The 25,172-nt window shown below is 42.3% G+C and overlaps 1 protein-coding gene across 1 annotated transcript in view; it reads left to right on the plus strand.

The window, feature by feature from the left end:
* Positions 1-1,570: 1,570 nt before the first annotated feature.
* The window catches only part of LOC117645489 (tyrosine-protein kinase receptor Tie-1-like), a 51,368-nt gene continuing 27,766 nt past the window's right edge, over positions 1,571-25,172 (plus strand). The window contains exons 1-9 of the mRNA XM_034385734.1: positions 1,571-1,727; positions 2,541-2,695; positions 13,480-13,663; positions 20,896-21,050; positions 21,144-21,330; positions 22,041-22,079; positions 22,831-22,914; positions 24,802-24,922; positions 25,036-25,076. Of these exons, the coding sequence (XP_034241625.1) occupies positions 1,670-1,727; positions 2,541-2,695; positions 13,480-13,663; positions 20,896-21,050; positions 21,144-21,330; positions 22,041-22,079; positions 22,831-22,914; positions 24,802-24,922; positions 25,036-25,076 (1,024 nt within the window). The 5' untranslated portion in view covers positions 1,571-1,669. The remainder of the gene's footprint in view (positions 1,728-2,540; positions 2,696-13,479; positions 13,664-20,895; positions 21,051-21,143; positions 21,331-22,040; positions 22,080-22,830; positions 22,915-24,801; positions 24,923-25,035; positions 25,077-25,172) is intronic.

Here is a 25,172-nt window from a genome sequence, read left to right on the forward strand (position 1 = left end):
TTGCCACAAAATGGTAACTCTTTTGTGTCTGACCTCAGGCCGCATCGTACTGACTGGGTGCATAGACTCACCATATTGTGGTCAGACCAAAAAGTCTCACCATTTTGTGGTGAGACATTTTTGTCTGACCAAATTTCGGCGAGACTTTCAGGTCTGACCAAAACTTGGCAAGACTTCTTGTCTCGCCTCTGACTTGGCGAGAAGTGTGGCTTCTGGATTTGTGGTGAAATGGCGAGCACCGGCCCAAAACGTAATAAGTCATGTCTGTTTCATACAGCGATCCCAGGCGATTATAGACAAACGGAAACAACTCTGAAATTTTTTTCTGGTCCGACGGTAATTGTGTACTACTTTTTATATTTTTGGGTGAGTGGAATTTCATCCCAATCTGAAAGCGTCACCTACCATTGTTGCCCTGCCCTCATGCAATGCCCCATGAAGAAAAACAGCTTCCGGACCTTAGTCACTTCGATAACGCGAGGGCCATACATTGTACCCAGCAGCTTGATAAGACGTATCGAAACAGTTTCTTGCTGCGTCCGCGACCGGCTGCGAGTATTGCACGCTATTCCCGTCTTCAGTAGACAGAGAGATTGGCCTTGATGCGACTGACGGTGCCCATCCATCAAGGTCGCTCGATCTTCCGTCCTTCGACGCGCAATAGGGTATTCCAATGCTCTCCAGAACGGAAGTGATAGATGGGAGTATTGATGAGAAATTTACGCGGCGAAGTTCATCCGCCGCGTAGATTTCGTATATCAACTGCCATTTTTGACTGCTGTTGTCGTTCTTGTAACTTCCGTTCTGGGAGGGCGTTGGAATACTCTATTAAGCTTCCGCTGGTCAGAAAGGGCAACACCACAACAGGGGCGTAATTTCACGGATCGAAAGAAGAGGGCGATTACCTGAAAGGTCTGCCTACAAGTCTGCCTACCTTCAGTGCGCGTGTCTTGTAGTCTGGTTTTTAGTCCATGTGTGTGGAGAGGGGCGAAGACCCCGTACTTCAAAAAGAAAGAAAGAAAACGGCTTACTTGCTAGCGAGCGAAGCGAACCAGAAGGCACAACACTGAAAATTAAATGGGAAGACTTTCCGCCAAAATATGGCAACTTTGGCCCGTCCCGTACATTTCAAATTTCACGAATGCCGTCTATATTTCACTCCAACAGGCTGTAAACCTGGGTCAGGGTCAAAATAGATGTTATTTTCGTCATCAGCACCCCCAATGGGAGGCATTGCACTTCATGTGCAATGCTTGCATTGCACCAATTGACGCTATACTCATAGCGTTTGGATTCTCAGTGTAACCCTTGTTTTCCTGGGGAAGTATCACTCCTTTTTCGGTGATACGTGGAAGTTGCACCGTATATTTGGTGATACATTTTAGTTTGTCGCTTTTTCGGTGAGACAGAACTGTCTCACTCCTCAGAGGGCAATAAGATATTTCTCAATTTGATTTACAGTGGTATGGAAATGGAAGGGAATGACCCCCAGCTGCCAAGCGGGCCAACCTGATAAGATTCGGCAAGGCGGGCACTCCCCCTGACTGTAGGTGGACTTGGCATGACGACGTCTGGGCGGCCCGTCTGGTCGATAAGAGAATCGGGCGCTGTGAACTGAACTGCGGGAGGCAGGCCAGCATCCGGGCTCAGTCCAGTGGAGAGCCTTGCCATGAGTGCAGTGGCTCTGTTCGTGCTCGCGGTGCTGTGGAGCTGCACAGCGCATGTGTGTAAGTAAGAGACCACTGCAGTGCCAGAAAAAGTGTGAATAGTACAACAAAAGTACAATGTAGAACGTTGTACTGTAGACAGTACACATCAGCTTGTATTCAGTCAGTAATGAACACTCAAAACATCCGCAGAATCGGAATTTTCTGTTAAAATGTATTGCCCTCTTAAAATCAGGGGGAAAAGATCGTCCTTTTCAATTTTTGGCCCGTCTCATTAATTTTTTGTAAAAAAATGACGGAGGTCCGTCCGTTCGTTCGTACGTTCGTCCGTTCGTCCGTCCGTTCGTCCGAGGACTTCCCGTGGTCCGATCTTGATCAAATTTGGTATGCTGCCTCCTTGGGTGGTCCTAAGAGCCGCCCGGTGGCAGCAAATCCGATCCGAGCCCCGGGGGCGCTGCTGCAGGTGCATCATGGTCTACATAGGGTCGAGGAGGATCTCGGCAACGGATGCAGCTAGGAGGGCATGTTGGGGTATTTTTGGAATCGGGGCGACGAGCAAAAAACAATGGTGCCAGTTTCGAGCGTATCGGAGAAGTTCGGATCCGGGTTCAAATCCCAGCGGGGAATTTTTCGAACATTCTTTTTATTCGAGTTTTTGCATTGTTTCTGATATTTTTAAGGGTGCTGATGACGAAAACGACATTAATTTTAACCCCAGACTGAGGTTTAAATCCCGTCGGGGTCAAACATCGGCGAAATTCGTACGTTTCTTAATGTACGGGACGGGCCAAAGTTGCCGATGTATATCGCTACTTTTCCTGTTATTCTCACTGAAAAGCTTGACAGTGGCTTATCAATGAACCTTGATTACAGTTGCCTGGGGAGGAAATTTGGGCACTGGCGATGGGGTCATTACTTCACCGCAGTGGCCAAACACGTACTGGAACAATCAAAAGGTTGAATGGATTTTGGGCCCATACCCTCAAGCGACCTCGGTGTATTTCGCCTTCACAGAAGCAGAGTTTGAGGTAAGTGACACGTGATCGGTCACTGGCTGGACGATAGCCACTACAGGGCGGCGCTGACCCGTCTAGATGCTCTTTTGACAGAATGCACTGCAAATCCAAGTGTAGGACAGGTCGACACTTTAAGGCGTAGACCAGTTTGTCCTACGCTTGCAAGTGTCGACCAGCTGTGTCCGACGCTCTGAAGTGTCGACCACACTGTGTCCGACGCCTGCATGTGTAGGACACTGTTTGTCCTACGGCAAATTACACCGAGTTTCACTTGCAGACGTCGGAAGTGCTGTGGTCGACACTTGCAGGCGTCGGACACTGAGTGGTCGACACTTCAAAGCGTCGGACACAAGTGGTCGACACTTGCAAGCGTAGGACAAACTAGTCTACGCTTGAAAGTGTCGACCTGTTCTACACTTGGATTTGCAGTGTGGCGTCGATCGCACTGTTCGGGATTATTTTGTGAAATTACGATTAATTGTCTGTTAAATTTGTACCACAAACTGCTCGTAAATTTAAAAAACGATCTGATCATCCACCTTTTTTTCGTCAATTTACAAAAATATTCTTAATTTTACAAACTTTATCCTCAAATTTTGGTCGTTTCAGGCATTTTTTCTTCCTATATAGTAAGGAAACAACGGACGAAAACGCACTTTTTCAGAGGGGGAACTTCAACAGGTATAAGGTCCCATCAGGTATAATCCCATCAGGTATAATGTTCTTCAGGTATAATTGGCAACACGCATAATTCTCAACAGGTATAATGGATTTATTTTTTGTTTCATCAGGTATAATTTGCATCAAGTATAATTCCCAACAAATATAACTTTTATTTTTTAAAATCTTTTTTATATTTTACAATAAATTTGGCTCTGAGGAGCGATCCAATTCATAGTCTGGGCAACAGTGACACCTTGCTAGGTGGGTGCATTCAGAAAGCGAGGCAATAGTGGAACCTTGGCCAAGGAGGGGAATCCATTCCAGAACCAGGAAGAAGACTTGAAATCAGAACTGACAATTAATGCTTTTCACTCTGTAGGCCACTGTACATCACTACACTAAACTAGAATACTAATCAAAGTACAATAATTGGTACGCCACCTCCGCTTCGGATACCATCAATGCAAAGCACACTGGGAACAACTGTAACGAAGTGCCAAAACATCTTTAAGTATCGATGCAGTACCGTACATCGCAAAGTACACAAGAAAGCCTTGTAGACTTTTTGAGTGCTTGCAGCTGCAAACAGTGTGCTCACCATGTCTTGGTAGAGGGCCAAAATGACTAACAGCTGCCTACTAGATGGTTTCTCAGGACGGACGGAAAATGTTCCATCAATTATGATCCATACTGCAGCTGGTGAAATTGTGTATTATGCCTGATGGGAATTATATTTGACGGGAATTATATTTGATGACATTATTCCTGATGGGAATTATATGTGAAGAAAATTATATCTTATGCTACGCCTGTAATATCGGTTATATCTGTTAAGAATTATACCTGAGGAGATTTCATGTTAATCAAGAATAATTATTTATGCATTATATCTGATGAGAATTATGCTTGATGAGATTATACCTGATGGGACCTTATACCTGATGAAGACTACTCTTTTTCAGACTTGCTTTTACAATCATACTTGTAAATTAACGATTTCACCTGTAAATTTAAGAAGCAGTTTGTAAAATGATGAACAATTTGTCAATTTACAATTTTCTTTGTAAAAAAACAATGCAGTTCGTGGAACAAATTTAACAGACAACTATTCTTAAAAATAAAGCTTGATTTGTAAGAAAACAAGTTTACGCGTGATAAAACGAGAATAGTCGTAAGATAACGATTTTATCAGTAAAACTACGATCTTTCGTCAGTAACATTAAGGTTTCATCGTAAAATTACGAATTTATTCCTAAATTTATCAGTAAAGTTTGTCGAAAATATGACGATTGTTCGTTTCATGAATCTTGTAGTTATTTTACGAATTATTATTTGTAAAATTACAACACTAATTGTTGGGTTTACTGTTGTAAAATGACGACTTCCCTTAACAGTGCGGACGTCGGGGAGCTAAGCAACTGTCAATCCAAGTTTCGTCAAAAATCCAACTTCTGGTTAAAGTTGGATTGACGTAGTTCCCGTGACTCCCGACAGGTGGCGCCACCAGCGACCCGCACCATATATTTGAACATGCAGAGCTTTTATTTCGACAAATTTCATATATAACAATCATCAGATGATTCTTGACATCCCACAAAAGGAATAAAAGCACCACACTTCAAGTTTTGCACAGGAAATGTATAAATTCATGGGGGCGTGCTATTTCGCTCGCGCTTATGTAACTGAAACTGACCGTGTGGCATGCACTGTTCGGGATTATTTTGTGAAATTACGATTAGTTGTCTGTTAAATCTGTACCACGAACTGCTCGTAAATTTCAAAAACGATCTGATCATCCATCTTTTTTTCGTCAATTTACAAAAATATCCTTAAACTTACAAACTTAATCCTCAAATTTTGGTCGTTTCAGGCATTTTTTCTTCCTATATAGTAAGGAAACAAGGGACGAAAACGCATTTTTTCAGACTTACTTTTACCATCATACTTGTAAATTAACGATTTCACCTGGAAATTTAAGAAGCAGTTTGTAAAATGATGAACAATTTGTCAATTTACAATTTACTTTGTAAAAAACAGTGCAGTTCGTGGTACAGATTTAACAGGCAACTATTCATAAAAAATAAGCTTGATTTGTAAGAAAATAAGTTTACGCGTGATAAAACGAGTAGTCTTCATCAGGTATAAGGTCCCATCAGGTATAATCTCATCAAGCATAATTCTCATCAGATATAATGCATAAATAATTATTCTTGATTAACATGAAATCTCCTCAGGTATAATTCTTAACAGATATAACCGATATTATATAATAAATACAAGCGTAGCATAAGATATAATTATCTTCACATATAATTCCCATCAGGAATAATGTCATCAAACATAATTCCCGTCAAATATAATTCCCATCAGGCATAATACACAATTTCACCAGCTGCAGTATGGATCATAATTGATGGAACATTTTCCGTCCGTCCTGAGAAACCATCTAGTAGGCAGCTGTTAGTCATTTTGGCCCTCTACCAAGACATGGTGAGCACACTGTTTGCAGCTGCAAGCACTCAAAAAGTCTACAAGGCTTTCTTGTGTACTTTGCGATGTACGGTACTGCATCGATACTTAAAGATGTTTTGGCACTTCGTTACAGTTGTTCCCAGTGTGCTTTGCATTGATAGTATCCGAAGCGGAGGTGGCGTACCAATTATTGTACTTTGATTAGTATTCTAGATTAGTGTAGTGATGTACAGTGGCCTACAGAGTGAAAAGCATTAATTGTCAGTTCTGATTTCAAGTCTTCTTCCTGGTTCTGGAATGGATTCCCCTCCTTGGCCAAGGTTCCACTATTGCCTCGCTTTCTGAATGCACCCACCTAGCAAGGTGTCACTGTTGCCCAGACTATGAATTGGATCGCTCCTCAGAGCCAAATTTATTGTAAAATATAAAAAAGATTTTAAAAAATAAAAGTTATATTTGTTGGGAATTATACTTGATGCAAATTATACCTGATGAAACAAAAAATAAATCCATTATACCTGTTGAGAATTATGCGTGTTGCCAATTATACCTGAAGAACATTATACCTGATGGGATTATACCTGATGGGACCTTATACCTGTTGAAGTTCCCCCGATAAAACGAGAAAAGTCGTAAGATAACGATTTTATCAGTAAAACTACGATCTTTCGTCAGTAACATTAAGATTGCATCGTAAAATAACGAATTTATTCCTAAATTTATGAGTAAAGTTTGTCGAAAATATGACGATTGTTCGTTTCATGAATCTTGTAGTTATTTTACGAATTATTATTTGTAAAATTACATCACTAATTGTTGGGATTACTGTTGCAAAATGACGACTTCTCTTAACAGTGTGCTCATTTTTCTTCAACCCTACGTAATTTTTCACGCTCTATCGTTCCGTGATGTGAAATTATGTTAAAAAAAACACAACATTTGCACAACTTTTGCAGCTTTTTATGAAATTTTCGACTTATTTTAATCGTTTTGGGTGCCGATTTCAGGGTCTAGATGGGCTCAGGAGGGACGAGTGTCTTACAGAACGACGTCACAGGGTCACTAGAAGTCCAACTAAGGGGAGGGGGTGTGGTAGTAGGGCATTTTTTAAAAAAATGAGAAAAATGGCAAAGAACGTGTTTTGCCGATGCGCGACCTTTAAGTTCTGTTCAAAAGTTCAGAAAAAAATCATCGAGTCCTATTTTTACATAAGAAACTTAAGTCCGGGGTGAGAGGTTGCATTTTCAAACATCGAATTTTTCGTGGGACAGTCTAATACCGGCTCAAAAGCAAAAATGGTTTTTTACCCGTTTAAAACACCAAAATTGTCACAATAATTACAGTTTTTATTGAATTTTCAAAAACGAGACGGCAAAATGTTCGGTTTTAGATGGCAAACAAATTGCATTTTCACCAATTTTTCGTAAGACTTCGTCTTCAGTTTTCTGCCACCGATTTTTGCTCAAAGTAACACATATTTTTCACTATTTTGAGATATTTTTCTTGTTTCGGACGGCAGAGATCGGTCCCTATCCACTTTTTTATCTTACCATATCCCAAAACAAACCGACCACGTTAAATGGAGCCGTGCAAATCGATTTGCCTACCGTCTAGGGGCAAGCATTTCGTTGTTTTCAATATAAAGAAAAGTGTGTCGAGCTCTTGTGCCGCAATTTTCTTCCGATCTTCAAACCCGAGATGTCATTTTGTTCAGTTTTTCAAGGCAAACTAAAAAGATTCTAGTCATGTTTTCGACAGACTGCGTTTCAAGGTCCGTTTCTGCTTGTAACGTACAGAAATCGCCTAAATTCGATTTTTTTTGTCACGTTTCGATTGTTTCCTTCGTCAGCGATCCCTGTGACCAGCCGATGATCACTCTTTCACCTTTTTTGGCCTTTCTGCAACTGCTGGAGTTAAGAAGAGCCAGATCCTGGACACGACCGAACAGGTCCAGGCAGGATTTGACAGGTCGTTTAGAATTTCTTTCTGCAAAAAGGGTAAATAAGATCTGTTCGGTCGTGTCTAGGACCTGGCTCTTCTTAACTCCAGCCCATGGCAGAGGGAGCCCAAATGAATTTTGGGTGCGGACCCAAAAATTTGGGTTCGGTACCCCAAAATTTGGGTTCCGGGCCCAAAAATTTGGGTCCGTACCCATAATTTTGGGTCTTCGTTTGGGTCCGGACCCAAACGAATGGGTCCTCATTTGGGTCCGGACCCAACCGCATGGGTTCCCACTTGGGTCCGGACCCAAACGCTTGGGTCCCGACTTGGGTCCGGACCCCAACGGTTGGGTCCACTCCTCGGGGCGGGCAGAGGGGCTCCCAAGTTGGGTCCTCTTATTTGCATACCGTCCTGTTTTGCAGAGTGATGCTGTGGGGCATTGCAGAATCGGATGCTTGCTATTTCGTGTGTCTTGCTGCCGTTGTAGTCTTAATGATAGAAAGTTTGAACTATGGCCTCCTTGGGCGATTCGACGCGTTAACTTTGCATCCGCAAGCTCAATGGGCATTCAATTTGTTCAGAACAGTACTTTTAGAAGTTCAATGTATTGGTGTCATGGGGCATGGTGGCCCATGGTAGAGGGGATCCAAATGGGGGACCCAAATATTTGGGTCCTTTTCAGGAACCCAAATTTGGGTCCGGACCCAAAAATTTGGGTTCGTACCCAAGTGAGGGTACGTACCCAAATGATGGAGTCCTGAATCAAACATGGGATTGTTTCAGAAGTTTGTCACAACATTAATTACCTAGCACAACTTCAACATTCTCACCATCCCAGACCCAACTTTTGACGCTGAGCAGGGGCGGACTGGCGGTGCTAGGGCCCCTCCGGGAATGAGTCTGAAGGGCCCCACTATCACCGTATCATAAACGAAACTTTCAAATTCAGGAAAGTGCCTGTTTTCTCTTTAAATGTAATTTTGTTTCGAGTTTTAAGTGATTTGATAGAATCGTGTAGGTAAAACGGCAAGGGGCGATGCGAGATGCAAGAAATTTCTAAAAGGAAATGGAAAAACCTCAAACTGCGAGCGACGCGAGCTTCGCGCCCACGACGTTTTGGCTTGTCCCACGGATTCTACTAAAAACGAATATAACTGTTCGAAAGTCAATTAACTAACCAGCAATCAGGGGCGTCGACGCGTCCGAATTTTAGGGGGGGGGGGGGGGGGGGGGGCAAGCGGCCCTCTGCCGTGCGGGTTGCCTACCTTCAGGCGTTTTTGTTAAGCGCATAAAACAAGGAAATGTATGGGTAAAAGAACGAAAAAGGGGATAAACAGGTGACTAAATATCTTGCATTCAATTCACAAGGTTTGCTTGGCTTGACTTCGTTCGTACCGTTGGAAACAAGTCTGTGCCTGCTGCTATGTACTCGGTGGGTGTCGCGGCCACCGAGCAATTCGAAAAGGTTCAGCAAAGAGCGAAGTAAATATTTTTTGGCCTCCTTTTGGCCCGAATGTTGCCCCCCCTGCCCCCCCCTGGACAAAACTGGGGGGGGGGGCATTCCCCCGCCCCCCCCCCCCCCGGTGTCGACGCCCCTGCCAGCAATAATGGTGCTGATGAAGCTAGGGCATTTGAGCCGTCCCCGCGAGTCCTAAGAATTAGCGCCCTTTCCCTAAAGTACAAAATGATCAATTGTGCGAGCGAAGCGAGCTAGAACCGGGGCTTTTCATCGCTTTAAGGGGAGGTTCTGGTGAAAATGCTATTTTCTCCTATATAGGTCCCACGGGAAAATTTGTTAAGAATTTGATGTCTTATCAAGTATTTTTTAAAAAATTTTTCATTGGGGAGGCACTTTTTATGCCCTAAACCCCAGTCGCAGAGTCTTTTTCTCCCTTTTAGGCTATAACTTTAAAAATCTTCTTGCGCATGCTATTTTGTCGAAAAAGGGTTTGGGCTTAGACATTTTTCACTTCTTCGATTCATTTTTAAAAATGCCGGCATCCCCATTTCAAAATGTCAATTGCATTTTATTCGCAAGCTTTCTAACCAAGCATTCACTAAAATTGATAAAAAAGTACAAAATAGACAAATTTTAGGGACTTTTCAGCTTAAAAAGCTAATAACTAATTTATAATGGAAGTTTTGAGCTCTGCATGCCGGAATCTTTTGAAAATGAGTCGAAGAAGTGAAAAAGTCAAGGTCAACCTTTTACGACAAAATAGTAGCGCAAGGAGATTTTTAAGATACAGCCAAAATAGGCTCAAAAAGACTCTTCGACTGGGGTTTTCAGCCTGGCATGTGCCTTCAAAAGTCAAATTTTAGTCTCCTCAATGAAAAATTTTTTATTCCGAACAAATATGACTGTAGGATCCATTTTGAAAATGGCAAGATTTTCACCAGAACCTCCCCTTAAGCCTGTTCAAATGACTGATTTGGCAGTTTCGTGGCGCTCTGATTTTTGTCCTTGGCATCTGGGGCCACAGACAGGGTCTTTGGGGGCCCCGGCCGGGCTAGGGCTCACCCGGGAATCCCCGGGCGCCCGGGCGGGCCAGTCCGCCCCTGACGCTGAGCACAATGGTGGTGTTCCCGATGCTCCAACTTCAGTAGTTTACAAGATACCCTTAATAGGTGTTAAACGGGTTTGGCGACCTCTTTTCACTACAATTTTGCCTACCTGGCAGGGGTCATAGAGCGGACCCAAACGTTTGGGTTCGGGACCCAAAACTCAACTCAAAGTCTGAGACTTCTCAAATTTTTACTATAAATGCCACCATGCCCCATGACACCAATACATTGAACTTCTAGAAGTACTGTTCTGAACAAATTGAATGTCCATTGAGCTTGCGGATGCAAAGTTAACGCGTTGAATCACCCAAGGAGGCCGTACCGTAGAACGGGGTAATATGAGACATGAAGGAAAATCGAGACAAAGCGCACTTTTTTCGATTTTTGTCGTGTTGTTGTCTAGCGGTTGTTCAGAAGTCCACCGTGAATTTTTTTTCGTGATCTAGGAAGCCGTGGCAACTCACGGGAAACGCACAATGGCTATCAGACACTCGCCAGGGCTATTTAGAACCAAAGGAAAACCCTCTAAATTCTAACAAGTTTTATAAAGTTAGTAAAAACCTCCCCAGAAACCACGGTTAGAACTCGAGTTCTCGTCCGAACGAGGTTTAAATCTCTACGCAATTATGTCAACATAATCAGGACAAAATTTGGTTCCGTTATGTCTACTCCCGGGCTGCCCGTTCCAGATGGAATACAATTTTGTTACCTTGCAGGGAAAATAAAGACACCTCTTTTCGCTTGAAACATGAGGACAAACATACTCCACTGTTAATAATTTCAAGTGACAATGATTTTAACACGAATTTGTTTTACTGACCGGCATCTATGCTCTTCGTTTAGTATTTTCATGTGACAGGCACAACTCATGCCTTTTTATACATTTTTCAGCTCTCTTTAGTGACACCCATTTTTCTCCCCTTCAGACTTTATATCGTCTCCATTATAGTTTCCAATCATCTTTAAAATGAGTGAAAAGAACTTTGAAAGCTCCAAACCCGCCTAATTGAGTTATTTCTCCATACTTCTTTAACATTTCTTTCTTTTGTCTCATATTACCCCACATTGCAGGGAAATATGGGACGGCATCCGAGGGTTATTGAAAGGTCCCCACTGCACCTAAAAATCTGAAATTTGGTGGGAGTGTAGCCAAAGGGTCATTGAACAAGTGATAAACACCTCAGTACGTCAAATTGAAATTAAAAGGGAAAAACTCACAAAAAACCTCGAAATTTGTCTCATATTACCCCGTTTTACGGTAGTTCAAACTTTCTATTATTAAGACTACAACGGCAGCAAGACAGACGAATATAGCAAGCATCCGATTCTGCAATGCCCCACAGCATCACTCTGAACGCTGAAAGTTTTTACCCGTTTTAAACACTAAAATTTATTGGGCAAGAAATAATTGATTGAGGGCGATTAATCGCTAATGTTCGATTATTGATAATTCGATTAATCGGTTTTCGTCGATTAATCGGCCTTGCTTCGGTCGATTTCAATTTTGGACAATAATCGCGCAGGCCTAGTCCCGCCACACAGCAAAAGTTGTCTTCAGTGGATGCGATGTCCAACAGACCATGCAACAGTCGGCCCGACAGTTTGGGATGGTGTGCGGGACCAAAACCCAAGAAAAACTCTTGAAACTCCGCGTTTTTGGCTCAAAACGTCCAATAGGGACATGAAGGAGTTGTCCTATCGTAATAACGAGGTCAGTTTTGGAATCAGGACAAAAAAATCATTAACATTGAGCGCTAACCAAGAGTCGTGGTCAAAAAATTGTCTATATCGACGCACCCTACTGCGAACATAATTTATTAAATTCACTGATATTTGCTCTCTAATTTTAAAGCTGTGATGCCTGATCCCGAACTATGACCAACTTTTTCGAGCCGCAGCTGTTTAGAGGGAGTCTGAAGGAACATTTTCCACTATTGGGAAGTTTATGTTTAGATCCGCTTCCCTTAACACTTCTGCTTTGAAGTAAGGCACAAAAATATCTGCAAATACTTGCAAGTGTGAGACACCGCTTGTCCCACACTTGCAACCGTGAGACAAACGTGGCTCACACCTGAAAGCGTGAGACAAAATGTCTCACACACAGTAAATGTCTTACGGTGAAAGGTTGCACCAACATATTATGGTGGAGATTTTCTCCATAATACCAACGAAATTCATCAAAATACCTATAAGGTACAGTGAATTCTCAACGGTATGTTACGAAGTCAGCTGCACCACCATAATATGGAACATTTTCACCATAATATGGAGAATCTTCACTGTAGAACATTTAGAGTGCACCCACAAGTGTGAGACTGTCTCACACTTGGATTGGCAGTGCGTGTGTACACTCAATCCGGGAATCATTTCGTTATGTTTTATTCTATTGATAATCCTTGTAGTTTCGATCCAAGGTCATCGTAATCATATGACAGTGACAAAAGACACTGAACAAAAAAAAAACACACAATTCTTCCTAACATCTCCCTTTTCTTATGGGATTTGTTCGGAAATCGTGGGAAACCGGGGTCGTGTGTGCACTGAAATAACGAGTGGCCTGATTGAGACCTATACCCAACTTTTTGGGGGCCGCAGCTGTGATAAGGGAGTTGAAAGAAATATCTTCCATTATTAAAAAGGTAACCTTCAGGTCCGCTTACCGTTACATTTCAGCTTTTAAGTAAAACAAAAAAAATGTGTTTATTGAAATTTTTGACCACTAAACTCGATTTTTGATACTTTTCCACGACGGATTCAGATTCCTTGTTCAATTTTAAGTACGGAGCCATATTCCAGACCATCTTGGTCAAAACTTAAGAAGTAGAAAGGATTCGCGCGAAAGTTGACACTTTTTATAAAATCACGAAAATCTTCGAATTGCGATATCTTCGGAAGTATTCATATTTCGAGTTTAAAAAAATTTAGGGTCATCTTACCCTAGTGGAAGGTTACAGTCGAGCACAGAAGGAACGAAATAGGCCATGGTAACCTCCGCGACCTGCAAATTGCGTCTGGAATGACCCCCAAGCGCTTTGAACTGTGCCGCGCAGGGGCACTTTTCTCAAGCTCCTGTGCACACCTTTGTTCGCCTTGAAACATCTTCGCCCATCTTTGATTCTTTGATACGCTTTTAATGCTGTTACCGTTTTCTCCAGGGTGGCGATGGCGTGAGTTTTTACGCAGAGCGAGATGGATCGTTCCGATGGATTCGCCTCGTCCGCGCTTTTTATTCACTGACACCTTTTACCATCGATGTAGGCAAGGCTGGCCGCATTAAAGTGGTGTTCGAAAGCGATGAAGGTGTTGTAAGGAAGGGTTTCCGGTTATTATACTCTACAGGTAAGTTGGTCCAGGAAGCGGAAGGGGGTGGCTCCATTTTGGCAGTTCTCAGGAGAAACAATAAACTGTAACCAGGAAAAACTAAAACGAAACAAATGAAAGTTGTAGATGAAACGAGTATCCAGAAAACAGCCCCGAGGGCTATTAAGGTAAAAAATCAATTGTGGGTCACATTTTTGAAAATTCCAAATTAAGGCCTTTAATTCTGACCTGGTGACAAAAGTGCATGTGCGGCCTTTGACTATGGTCCTTGGACTAAGTTTTGCAGCATAGTAGCCCCGTCTATCATCCTTATTTACTAAGCTGTGGCTGTTATAAAATAGTCTGTTTTGGCCCACAATTGATTTTTTGAACCAGTTGTGGGTCTGCATTGTAGGAAGCTTAAATTTGGATATGATTTGCTTAAATACGAGAGAAATTCACTTCTGAATTGATTTTTCGGAATCGTGAAAACTGCAGGATCTGTAGCACAATGAATCAATTGTGGGTCACATCAATTGTGGGCCATTTCGTCTTTTTGATTGTAAATTGACCACTTTTGCAAGATATTTTCTTATTTTCATTAGTTAAAGGTCCCTGGTTCTCAATAAACCAAGCAGACACGTTTTTCACTCAAAAAGGAAAAATACATAAACAGGCTAATTTCACTATGAGACAGATGTGAGTTAAACGTCCTGGATTAGAGACGAAACTTTTATAGTGCATATTGTAGGGCCGCCGGTAAGGTAGACAATCCAACACCACACCCTGTCATCATAAGGTATTGCTACAGTTTATTATCTATTTCAGACAGAATATATAGTCTGTAGGGATTGATTTGACTCCTTATAACAGGGCCGGACTGGCCTCGGGTGCCTAGCCCGCAGTTGGAGAGCGGTTCCCTTCCGGGAGCTATGTAAGCCCCGAAATGCGCCCCCCCCCCTCCCCAACAAAAAAGCCTGATGGTAGACTGGAAGTAAGAGCTAGAGAGCTAGCGGGGCTGTAGCTTAACGTAACCTTCGTATCGTAATACTAAATGTGACAGAGCAGAAAAATGGAATTTACTGGGATACATCAGTCATTCAGAAGCGCAGAAAACAAAAAAAAGCAGAAAAACTACCGGAAAATTCGTTGAAAATAATAGGTCTGACATGGAAGCGAACGCTACTTTGCCACCACCCGCGCACCATGGCATCGAATGATTTCGGCTGTACTATGGTAAATTTATGTTCCCTGACCTACTATGAACCAAAATCAGCAAGGGCGTCCCGTTTTATCTCGGAATAGCTTCACGGTGGCGATTTGAAAAACATACGATTTTTCGCCTCGTTGAATGGACGCCATTTTCACGACATTTTGAAGGGCCTTCCTTTGAAGCCTGATAGGAGCCGTTACAGTCGTCGCTCGGCCATACAAGCTATTTGGGAAGACTAAGAAAGGTTGGAGGAAGGTCTACCCAAGGGCGGATCCAGAGTCGGGTTCAGGGGGGGGCGATGTCACGAAAGTTGCCTACCTGCAGGGGTAATGTGCGACTTTTTGCCTATCTTTCAGGCGGCTTCGCCGCCTTCATGGGGGGGCGACGCCCCCATCGCCCCCCCCCTTGGATCCGCGCCTGGGTCTACCGCGAAATTCAAATCGATTCAATCTCCGTCGGGTCTGCGGTGACCCGTCGAAAAAAATGACCCACAATTGATTCGTGACCCACAATTGATTTTTTACCTTACATGTATGTTGTAATAACGAGATGTGTTGATACCAAACTCAACAGCATAAAAGTTGTTAAATTACAACATTTTCTTACAGTGCAAACAAACAAAAACAAATTTAGTTTCTGCCATTGAAGGCTGTCAAAAACGACATCTTGTAAAGTCCCCCATGGCAGAGGGAACCCAAATGATTTTTGGGTCCAGACCCTAAAACTTGGGTCTGTACCTATAATTTTAGGTCGTCGTTTGGGTCCCGACCCAAATGAATGAATCCTCATGGGCCCGAACCTACCCTCAAAGGCCCTGGCCAGGGTTCGGCATAACGAATAAAAGTAACAGATACTTCAGTTGATCTGTTAAGTGTTTCAAATAACGAATAAGTAAGGTAAAAAATCAATTGTGGGTCACATTTTTGAAACTACGAAATTAAGGCCTTAAATTCTGACCTGGTGATAAAAGTGCATGTGCAGCCTTAAACTATGGTCTTTGGACTAAGTTTTGCAGCATAGTAGCCCCGTCTATCATCCTTATTTACTAAGCTGTGGCTGTTTTAAGAATAGTCTGTTTTGGCCCACAATTGATTTTTGGAACCAGTTGTGGGTCAGCATTGTAGGAAGCTCAAATTTGGATATGATTTGCTTAAATACGAGAGAAATTCACTTCTGAATTTCTTTTTCGGAATCGTGAAAACTGCAGGATCTGTACCACAATGAATCAATTGTGGGTCACATCAATTGTGGGCCATTTCGTCTTTTTGCTTGTAAATTGACCACTTTTGCAAGATATTTTCTTTTTTTAATTAATTAAGGTCCCTGGTTCTCAATAAACCAAGCAGACACGTTACTCAAAGAGGAAAAAAACATAAACAGGCTAATTTCACTGTGAGACAGATGTAAGTTTAAAAGTCCTGGATTAGAGACGAAACTTTATAGTGCAATTTTGGGGGTTGGGAAAATCCAAAACACCCCGTATTTGGGGAGGCCCCACAATTTTTTTCTATTTACAGTATTTTCTGTAGGGAAATTTCTCCCTTTTAAACCGGACTGGCCCCCGGGGGCCCAACCCGCCAGGGTTGGAGAAAACGGGGCCCTTTCCGGGGCCCAACCCCCCTGCCCCCCCCCAAAAAATTTAAAGCCTTTCGAGGAAATTGGGAAAGAGGGCTCCCGGGTCCCGGGAAAAAAAAAACAAATTTTCCCTAACCCTTTTTTCCCAAAAAAAAAAAAGGGGGGGGGGAAATTTTACTTTGTGAAATTTTTCAAAATTTCCCAGGGGGGGCCCAAATTTCCCCAAGGAAGCCCCCCCCCCCCCAGAAAACAAAAAATTTTGCCAAAAAAAACCCCACCGTAAAAAAAATTCGTTCCCTAAAAAATAAAAAGGGTTTGACATGGTAGCGAACGCTACTTTGCCAGCACCCGCGCACCATGGCATCGAATGATTTCGGCCGTACTATGATAAATTTATGTTCCCTGACCTATTATATACCTAAATCAGCAAGGGCGTCCCATTTTATCTCATAGTAGCTTCACGGTGGCAATTTGAAAAAAGCACGATTTTTCGCCTCGTTGGATGGGCGCCATTTTCACGACTTTTTGAAGGGCCTTCCTTTGAAGCCTGATAGAAGCCGTTACAGTCGTCGCTCGGTCATACACGCTATTTGGGAATACAAAGAAAGGTTGGAGGAAGGTCTACCGCGAAATTCAAATCGATTCTCTCTCTGTCGGGTCTGCGGTGACCCGTCGAAAAAAATGACCCACAATTGACTCGTGACCCACAATTGATTTTTTACCTTAACGGTTAGGTTTTATCAAAAAGTAACTAGTAACGAAAACGGATACTTTTTTCCGGGTAACTTGAACTTTTTTGTCGTCACATTATTCCGATACTTCTTTTCCGGCCTTCACTGCAAATTGGATGGAAAGACTTCGCTCCAAAGTATGGCGAGACATTTAAGTTTCGCCAAGTTTTGGTCAGACCAGAAAGTCAGCCCAGACAGAAAAGTCTGTCCTATCAAGTTAGGGACCGGCCCTATGGACTTGGGGATCTGCCCTCCAGACCACAAGGCCCTAGAAATCAGCCTGCCAGTTAGGCCAATGTGGGTGATTTAGGTAGGCAAACCCGCTACACACCTATTAAGGGTATCTTGTAAACGGCTTTAGATAGAGTGTCGGCGACACTACCTTTGTTGTCAGCGTCAAAAGTTTACTCACACTGTTAGGGATTTTGTTGTAAAATAACGAGTAATTCCCTGTTAATTCTATAGGACAAATTGTTCGTAAGTTAATGAGTACAGTCGTTATAATTCAAATCTTCAACCATATTATTTTCAGGTTGGTCTTGGTTTGCGTCGACGAAAAAACGTGAAAATAGAACTAATAATGTACCTTGAAAATTTTACGACTTTCTTTGTAAATTTACGATGTTTCCTTGTTAAATTACGATTTGTCGTGGTAATTTAACAAACTTTTGTAATTTTACGAACAATTTGTCCTACAGAATTAACAGGGAATTACTCGTTAATTTACAATCAAACTTGTAAAATTACGATAATGCTTGTAATATGACAACTTTCGTTCGTCAAATGACGACATTCTTCGTAAAATTACAGCTTTAGTTCGTAATTTTACAAGGTTAACCGTAAAAATGTGTGTAAAATTGTGAAATTTCCCTTTGTATTTAGCCAAAAACGAATACGTTCGTAAAATTACGAGTTTATGTTGTAAAATTACGATGGTATTCATGTAAAATAAAGTTGTAAAAATACGACTTCCCCTTACAGTGCAGGAAGCGTTTCTTATAAATTGTACATTGATGTTCAAGCGGTAGATGTTTTGAACACTTGAACACTCCGCGGCACGTAAGGTTGGGATGGGTTAAGGGGGCAATACACTGAAAATGGCCAAAAACTGACTTGTGCGATTGCTTCCATACGCGTTGTTGAGCGTTGTTCAAACTTTTCATGTGTCAAGACCTTACAAAAAGAAGCATTTTAAGCCCAGAATGGCATCGATCGGACGTCAGGGAGCGGAGCAGCGCCCAATCAAATTTTCGTCAAAATTCGAACTGGCGGGCGTCCCTCAGTCCGCAAAAATGAAGATATCTCGACCACGTTTGCGCCAAAATGTAGGTAATTGAAGCGGCTATAGCGCAAACTAGGATTATGAACATCGAGCAACCGAAAGTACAAAATTTCATCCAAAAACACTTGTTGAGGATTTTGCAAAAATGATCAAAACAGTTTTTTTCGTAAAATTTTGTACTTCTGATTGTTCGATGTTCATAATCCTAGTTTGCGCTATAGCCGCTTTAATTACCTACATTTTGGCGCAAACGGGGTCGAGATATCTTCATTTTTGCGGACTGAGAGACGCCCGCCAGTTCGATTTTTGACGAAAATTTGATTGGGCGCTGCTCCGCTCCCTGACGTCCGATCGACGCCATTCTGGGCTTAAAATGATTCATTTTATAAGGCCTTGACACATGAAAAGATTGAACAACGCACAACAACGCGTATGGAAGCAATCGCACAAGTCAGTTTTTGGCCATTTTCAGTGTATTGCCCCCTTAAGTTTGGTTAGGTTGTAGGTTGGGCTAAACGAGCCTCGAACAGCGTGGCTGTTTCAGCCTCGAACAGCGTGGCAGCGTGCAGAGAATACTGTGAGGCCCTGCGGAAAATACTGTAAAAGCCTACGGAGAATACTGACAAGAGGGCTACGGAGAATTACGACAACACTGATAAAAATTTTGTCGTAACTTAGCGACACATTTATCGCTAACTTTTTTAGCAACAAGATTTGTTGTGGAACGAAAAGCTTGTTAATCCGTAGTCGTATTGGAACTAAGGGATCATTTCACAACGACTAACTTGTAATAACGCACCAACAATAATACATCAATGACAAGTATTGAAAGTACAAAAGAAATTTTGTAATGTCTGCGACAATATTCATAGAGTACTTTTGTCGCTGAATTTATTTTGCATGTTTTTTTTTCAACAATAGTAATTTCCATATGACTTAGAAGAACAAAATAGATGATTATTCATAATGCTTTAATTTAGCAGATAATTGCAAAAGATGTTGTTTCCACACAAATTGTATCGTAAAGAGTGATAACAAGAATTTTGTTCTTCAACGACAAAATGTCGCTTACTAGACTCAACGACATTTGTTTCGCTTTGGTTCATGATGAAATTCTATGTTTTGGAACGACTAAATTTTCACTCATCTGATTGTTACTGTACAACCATTTTTTAACAGTGAAGCTGTTAACAGAATTTTCCGTAGCTTTTTGCCACAGTGTAGTATTTCAAAACTGAGTCCTTTGTGCCGTGGCCTGCACCGCCGCGCCGTGCCCGTTGTATTGTGAGCCTTCGGTGCCTCTGCGCTGTAGCGGGGAGGGATTGTCACTGTTGCGCGCGAGGAGAGGGTGCCATCAGGGGGTGGTAACACCCTAAAGCGGCAGTGAGGCGAAGCTCTCGCTCCGATCTTGCTCCGTGCAGGGGTCACGGACTTCTTCGAGATTATTCAAACTGGGCCATTGTTTGCAAATCGCTTTGCACATATCGAAAGAGCATCACATAAAGGGTGCATTAGACTCATTGGCAATCCCTTACCTGCTACTTCAGCCCTCGAAAAATCAAAGTGAAAACACCGAAAAATAAAATAAGTCTAATAATTAAGAAAAAAACCTCGGGGGCGCCCTCTTTGTGTAAACATTTACGCGATTTTCTCTTTGGTACTAAGTAAAATCTGGAGTTTTGGGAAGGTCAATGCGTCTAATGCGCCTTAAATTTTATGCTCTTTCGATCTGTGCAATGCGTTTTGAAAACAATGGCCCAGTTTTAAAAATCTCGAAGAAGTCCAACCCCTGCACAGAGCGAGAGCTTCGCCTCACTCGTCCTTTATGGTGTTACCCCCAGGTGCCATTGTTTGCGCCCGGTGCCGCTGGTGCTGTACCGGGGAGGCATGGTCGAATTCCGCGCAGGCTGCGGCGCAGCTACTGCCAGCCAGCCAGATTCACCAACCCGCCCCGGCAGCGGCTGCGTCGCAGCCACTGCCAGCCAGCCAGATTCACCAACCCGCCCCGGCAGCCCGCCCCTATTATTTTGTTAGGAAACGCTCTCGAGTAAAAGCTAGCTGACACCTTTATGTGTCTTGTAGTTTAAGGTATGGTGTTTTTAAGTAAAGGTACACTGGTAAAACTAAAGCGTAGTATTACCCACCGTTTTCAAGCGTAATCAGTTTACGCTTGAAATCAAGCGTAACAGGCTCATCCGCCAAGATTCCCCCTATCTAAATGCATGGGGGAATTTCTTGCCTATGCTTGATTTCAAGCGTAACGTCTTCAAGCGTAACTTTATGCTTGACTCAAGCATAGAGTTACGCTTTAGTTTTACCAGTGTATCATCTGCTAAAAAGTCTGTAACGGACTGAGATTGCACCCTACAATGATAGTCGCGCTCTTGCGGGCGCCCCGCGATTCATGCACGACTACCGCTTACCCACAATCAGAGTTCTCCTAGATCTTCTCTTAACGACATGTTTTCAGTCGCCTGCGGAGGAGTCTTGGACAGTAGAGCTGGAATCATTAAGTCGCCGCAGTGGCCATTCCCCTACCCCAGTGGCCTAACCTGTGAATGGATTTCGATGTCCTTGCCTGAACGAACTTCGATGTATTTTGTCTTTACTAATCTACAGCTGGAGGTAAGAGACATGTGATTGAACACCGATTGAACACTGTCTAAATCACCGCTGCAATGAAGTGCGTAATTGTGTATCTTCTATTTTAATGTGCAGGGCAACTGCCAAGATGTTGTGGAGTTTTATATAGAGCGAGGAGGATCGTTCCTTCTGCTTCGCCAGGTCTGCCAAGAATCCAAACGGCTGCCTTTCAGCATTGATGCTGAGATGGGTGCCCGGATTAAAGTGGTGTTCCGGAGCGATCTATACGAAAGCTCCGAAGGTTTTCGGTTAATGTATTCAGGTAGGTTCATTATTGTTGTGCAGTGGAAGTTCACTTCATCTGATAAGGCAAAGAAGATCGAAGCTCTGATTTTCGGCAGGGGTACTAAAATTTTATACTGATTTTGTGATCTAGCGCAGCTGAATATTTATCTAGCAGTTGCTTACTTTAAGGCACATTGCTGAATGCCATACATCAACTAATCTCTTAGAAGCACAAACAATGTATAGGCGTCGACGCCAAATTTCTCCGTAGGTGGAAATAATTTTTAAGGGCATATTACGAGTTGTAACACGCCTCCAACAAATGAGCAAGATCGAAAGAAAAGGACAGACATTCAAGCGCTGCTTTTCTGAAATATATCACTCTCATTCCAGGAACGTGACATCACGTTGAAACGAACGTGACAAAGTGTCACGTTCGTTTGAGCATTGTGTCACATTCGTTTGGGTGTGAATTGGCCAAAAACCAGCTTGTTCACATTCAAACGAATGTGACACAATGCGCAAACGAACGTGACACTTTGTCACGTCCCTGGAATGAGAGTGTATTAATTCTAATCAAACGCTTGTAATACAAGTGGCGCGGCCAATAAGTGACACGAATGGACAACGGGCGGTGACTTTGTGAAGAGAAACTATTTGCAGGCATCGTGATGCTCGAGAAAGTGCGCAAGCTTCGTCTATATGCTTACAGAATGACTCTTATTGTATTCTCGTTTTTCTTAACAGCAATGCAGCCCTTCTATAGTCCATCCGCAAGCAAAACAGGTACGACCTTAAAGAAGTAAAAAATTTGAATGAAGTGCCCACGTTTGATTCAAGTTAACAGAAATCAGTTTTCAAATCAGGGACCCTAAACTTATACAACACATAACGAACACTGGTTAATCACGTTAGACGACAACGTTCCTAAAAGGTGAAATGTATGGATTGTTAAAAATCGTTCTAAAGGTTTATACATTTTAATTCCAGAAGCTTGAAAAATAACTTATCGTATAAAAAAGCGGTTAAAGCACGAGTTGTAACTTAACCATTTGGGGAAACGTTACAGGCCCCTCATGAGAGAAGTTAAGGATCCCTGACTTGAATATTTCTTTATTTCGTTGAGTTGCATAAAAGGCAGTTATTGTCAATTTGTGCAAGTTCTATGTATACTTGAGTTAGAAAGCTGACTAGGATGCCTAGTATAAATAATATTAAACTAAGTGACCATTCTAGTCGTGAAAATATTTTCTAGTAAATGCAACATATTTTGAGCGAATATATGCACTGTAAATGCCCTCAATGGAGTTTTTTTATTCTTCTTGTTCTTCACTCAGCCACGGCTAGAATGGTTTATTCATTTTAAACATGTCAAGAAAAAAGCTCCGATTTTAGAAATTTGAGTTATTGTTTCTGTTAACGCCACCAGAAACCAAATTGCTTAATGCACTGCGTGTTTTCGAAGAGCACAAAAATGCACAGCGGAATAAAAAGTCTTTTAACTCTTAATTTTATTTATCCTGCATCTTCTTTGCAGACATTAGCTGCTTCAATGGAGGCGTATTGGATGCTCCTGTATGCCAGTGCCCACCTGGATTCTCGGGTGTCTACTGTGAAAAGGGTAAGAATTCGGAGGCCTTGCACGTTCAGGACGATTTTAAGTGCCATTTTATCGCTATCACTGCTAACGAAAACTTTGTGACTAAATGTGTACCTTAGTATCCGGACGGCTCCTCCCACTCGAGCTCCCACTTAAGGGGGGAAATCACTCCAAAAACAGCACTTTCGTAAAAACGTCATTAAAACCAAACGGAAAAAGATGTATTGTTCATATTTTAACAGATAAAGTATAAAACAACACAAAGTCAATCCGCCAGGGCGGGCAGTACAGCGCTTTCGTCGAGGGGTGAATCACTAGCGTACTCATGTGTACAAATTAGCCCGTACTCAGTGTACTCACAAGTTGAAAAGGGTCAAAATTCGCCAGTTTTTCGGCCGATTTGGCGTTGAGTGCCGTTTAAAACGCTAAATAAAGCCTTAAAACGTTCACAAATGTGAAATTTATGAGTAAAATATGGTGTACTCATCCGTACTCGTGTACTCATGTGTACATCAGAACGCCGAGTGATTCACCCCTCGGCTTTCGTTGAAAAAACGTTAACGCTAACGTGAAAGCAGATGATACTGACGAGAATGTTAATTTTGGTGTTTCGCAATTCATGATTAACACGTGCATGGTTTAATGGACGAAAATGTTAATTTTGATTTAACTATTGAAGGTTCCAAGTTTCTCACATGCAACGCTCGACCAGCCGCCCTATCAAGTTTAATCCCGCATTGTGCTTGAAGGCGGAAACGCAGCACCAAAAGCCATGTAATTACGACAACCAACTTTAATATTTTGAACTTTGAAAATTTAAATGGTGGATTTGGACGGGAGGATACGATTAAAACAATATAAGGGTTGTGTGTATGTAAAATTGATCGTTCGACCACTTGAGGCGAAAAACCGCAAAATCTGGGGACGCCGGGACAGCCTCCACCTGTGTTGAGAAGAGTATGGATGCGGGGCGGGGCCTGGGGGGCTTGGGGCTGAGGACCGAGGCGGCTGCTCAGCGCTGCCTATCGCGGTCGGGTTTGTATCCGATGCCACTGCCTCTGCCACAGCTGCTACGTACTTCTCGCTACAACTGTTTAACTGTGCTATTGCTGCATTTGCACTTGCTTTGGTATACATCTGATTGCAAAACTGTTGGCTGCGATCGAGAGTCAAAGCTAGCTGATTTAACAATCATCTGCTAAAAAATTTACAGTGTCAGATTAGACTATTTCGCACTGTTGCTGGACGCCAAACGGTTTGACCTAGAACAACGAGTGACAGCCTTCTTAAGATGTCTGGCTATGGAAGGTACCTCAATTACATTTAAAAAATCGTTTTCAATGGTACGTGTTAAATACCAAAAACTTTTTGTTCAATTTTTTGGCCAAAATTGTTCAATTTTGAACGTTAAAAAAGAATAAAAATTGACTTATGCAAATTATTTTGCTACCCACCATAGCAGCGGCATGTCGAGGGAGCTACCATGCTAAATTTCACCGCTGTAGCTAAAAAACTGCGCCCAGTACTGGCATGATCAATAATATAAAGTAATATAAAAGGTTGCAATTTTTGACCATATAGGAGTGATGTCCTCCCATTAGGTGCCGGCGTGAATTCGTGAATTCGTCGTGCATGCGTCGTGAATTCGGCGCAAGCATAATACGAAGCAAATTTCTTGGTAGTACGAATTTTTTAAGCTTTTTCATTGTAAAATACAAAGAAAAACTTTAGTCATACGAAGAAAAACCATCTTCGTACTATGGGAAATTTCTTCGTAAGACATTTTGAGTGTACATAGGAATTTTATACTTCTTGTTAGAACATCTTCATAAACAAAAAACGGCTTTCTTATCGAATCAAGTTAAGCGTAAAACTTGACGGACGTACTGTATGCAACTTCCTTTTCAGCTTGTGGTGGGGATCGTTACGGCAAGGACTGCGAAGAACAGTGCTCTGGCGGCATTATCGGATGCAGCGGTAAAACGTTTCCCCGAATTCTACAGAATGTGCTGGATGATTCAATTGCACGGTAAATGTGAAAGTAATCTTTTTCCTGGTTTCTGTCCTGTCCTGCGCACAATATTACGCACAGGGTCAGATTTTTAGTGTGTGCCCACTGACATCAATTTACTGAATTTCCAGAACTTGCGCGTCGGGTCTGAAGGGTTCTAATTGCGATCAAGGTATGTACATCCGTTATTTGCCTATATACCACCTGACAAGTGACATTCATCAGCAGCTTTAGCCCATCTAGTGAGCACTACAAATACTTCTCACCA

Source organism: Thrips palmi, unplaced genomic scaffold (genome assembly GCF_012932325.1).
Source record: "Thrips palmi isolate BJ-2018 unplaced genomic scaffold, TpBJ-2018v1 HiC_scaffold_18, whole genome shotgun sequence".
Classification (NCBI taxonomy): Eukaryota; Metazoa; Arthropoda; class Insecta; order Thysanoptera; family Thripidae; genus Thrips; species Thrips palmi.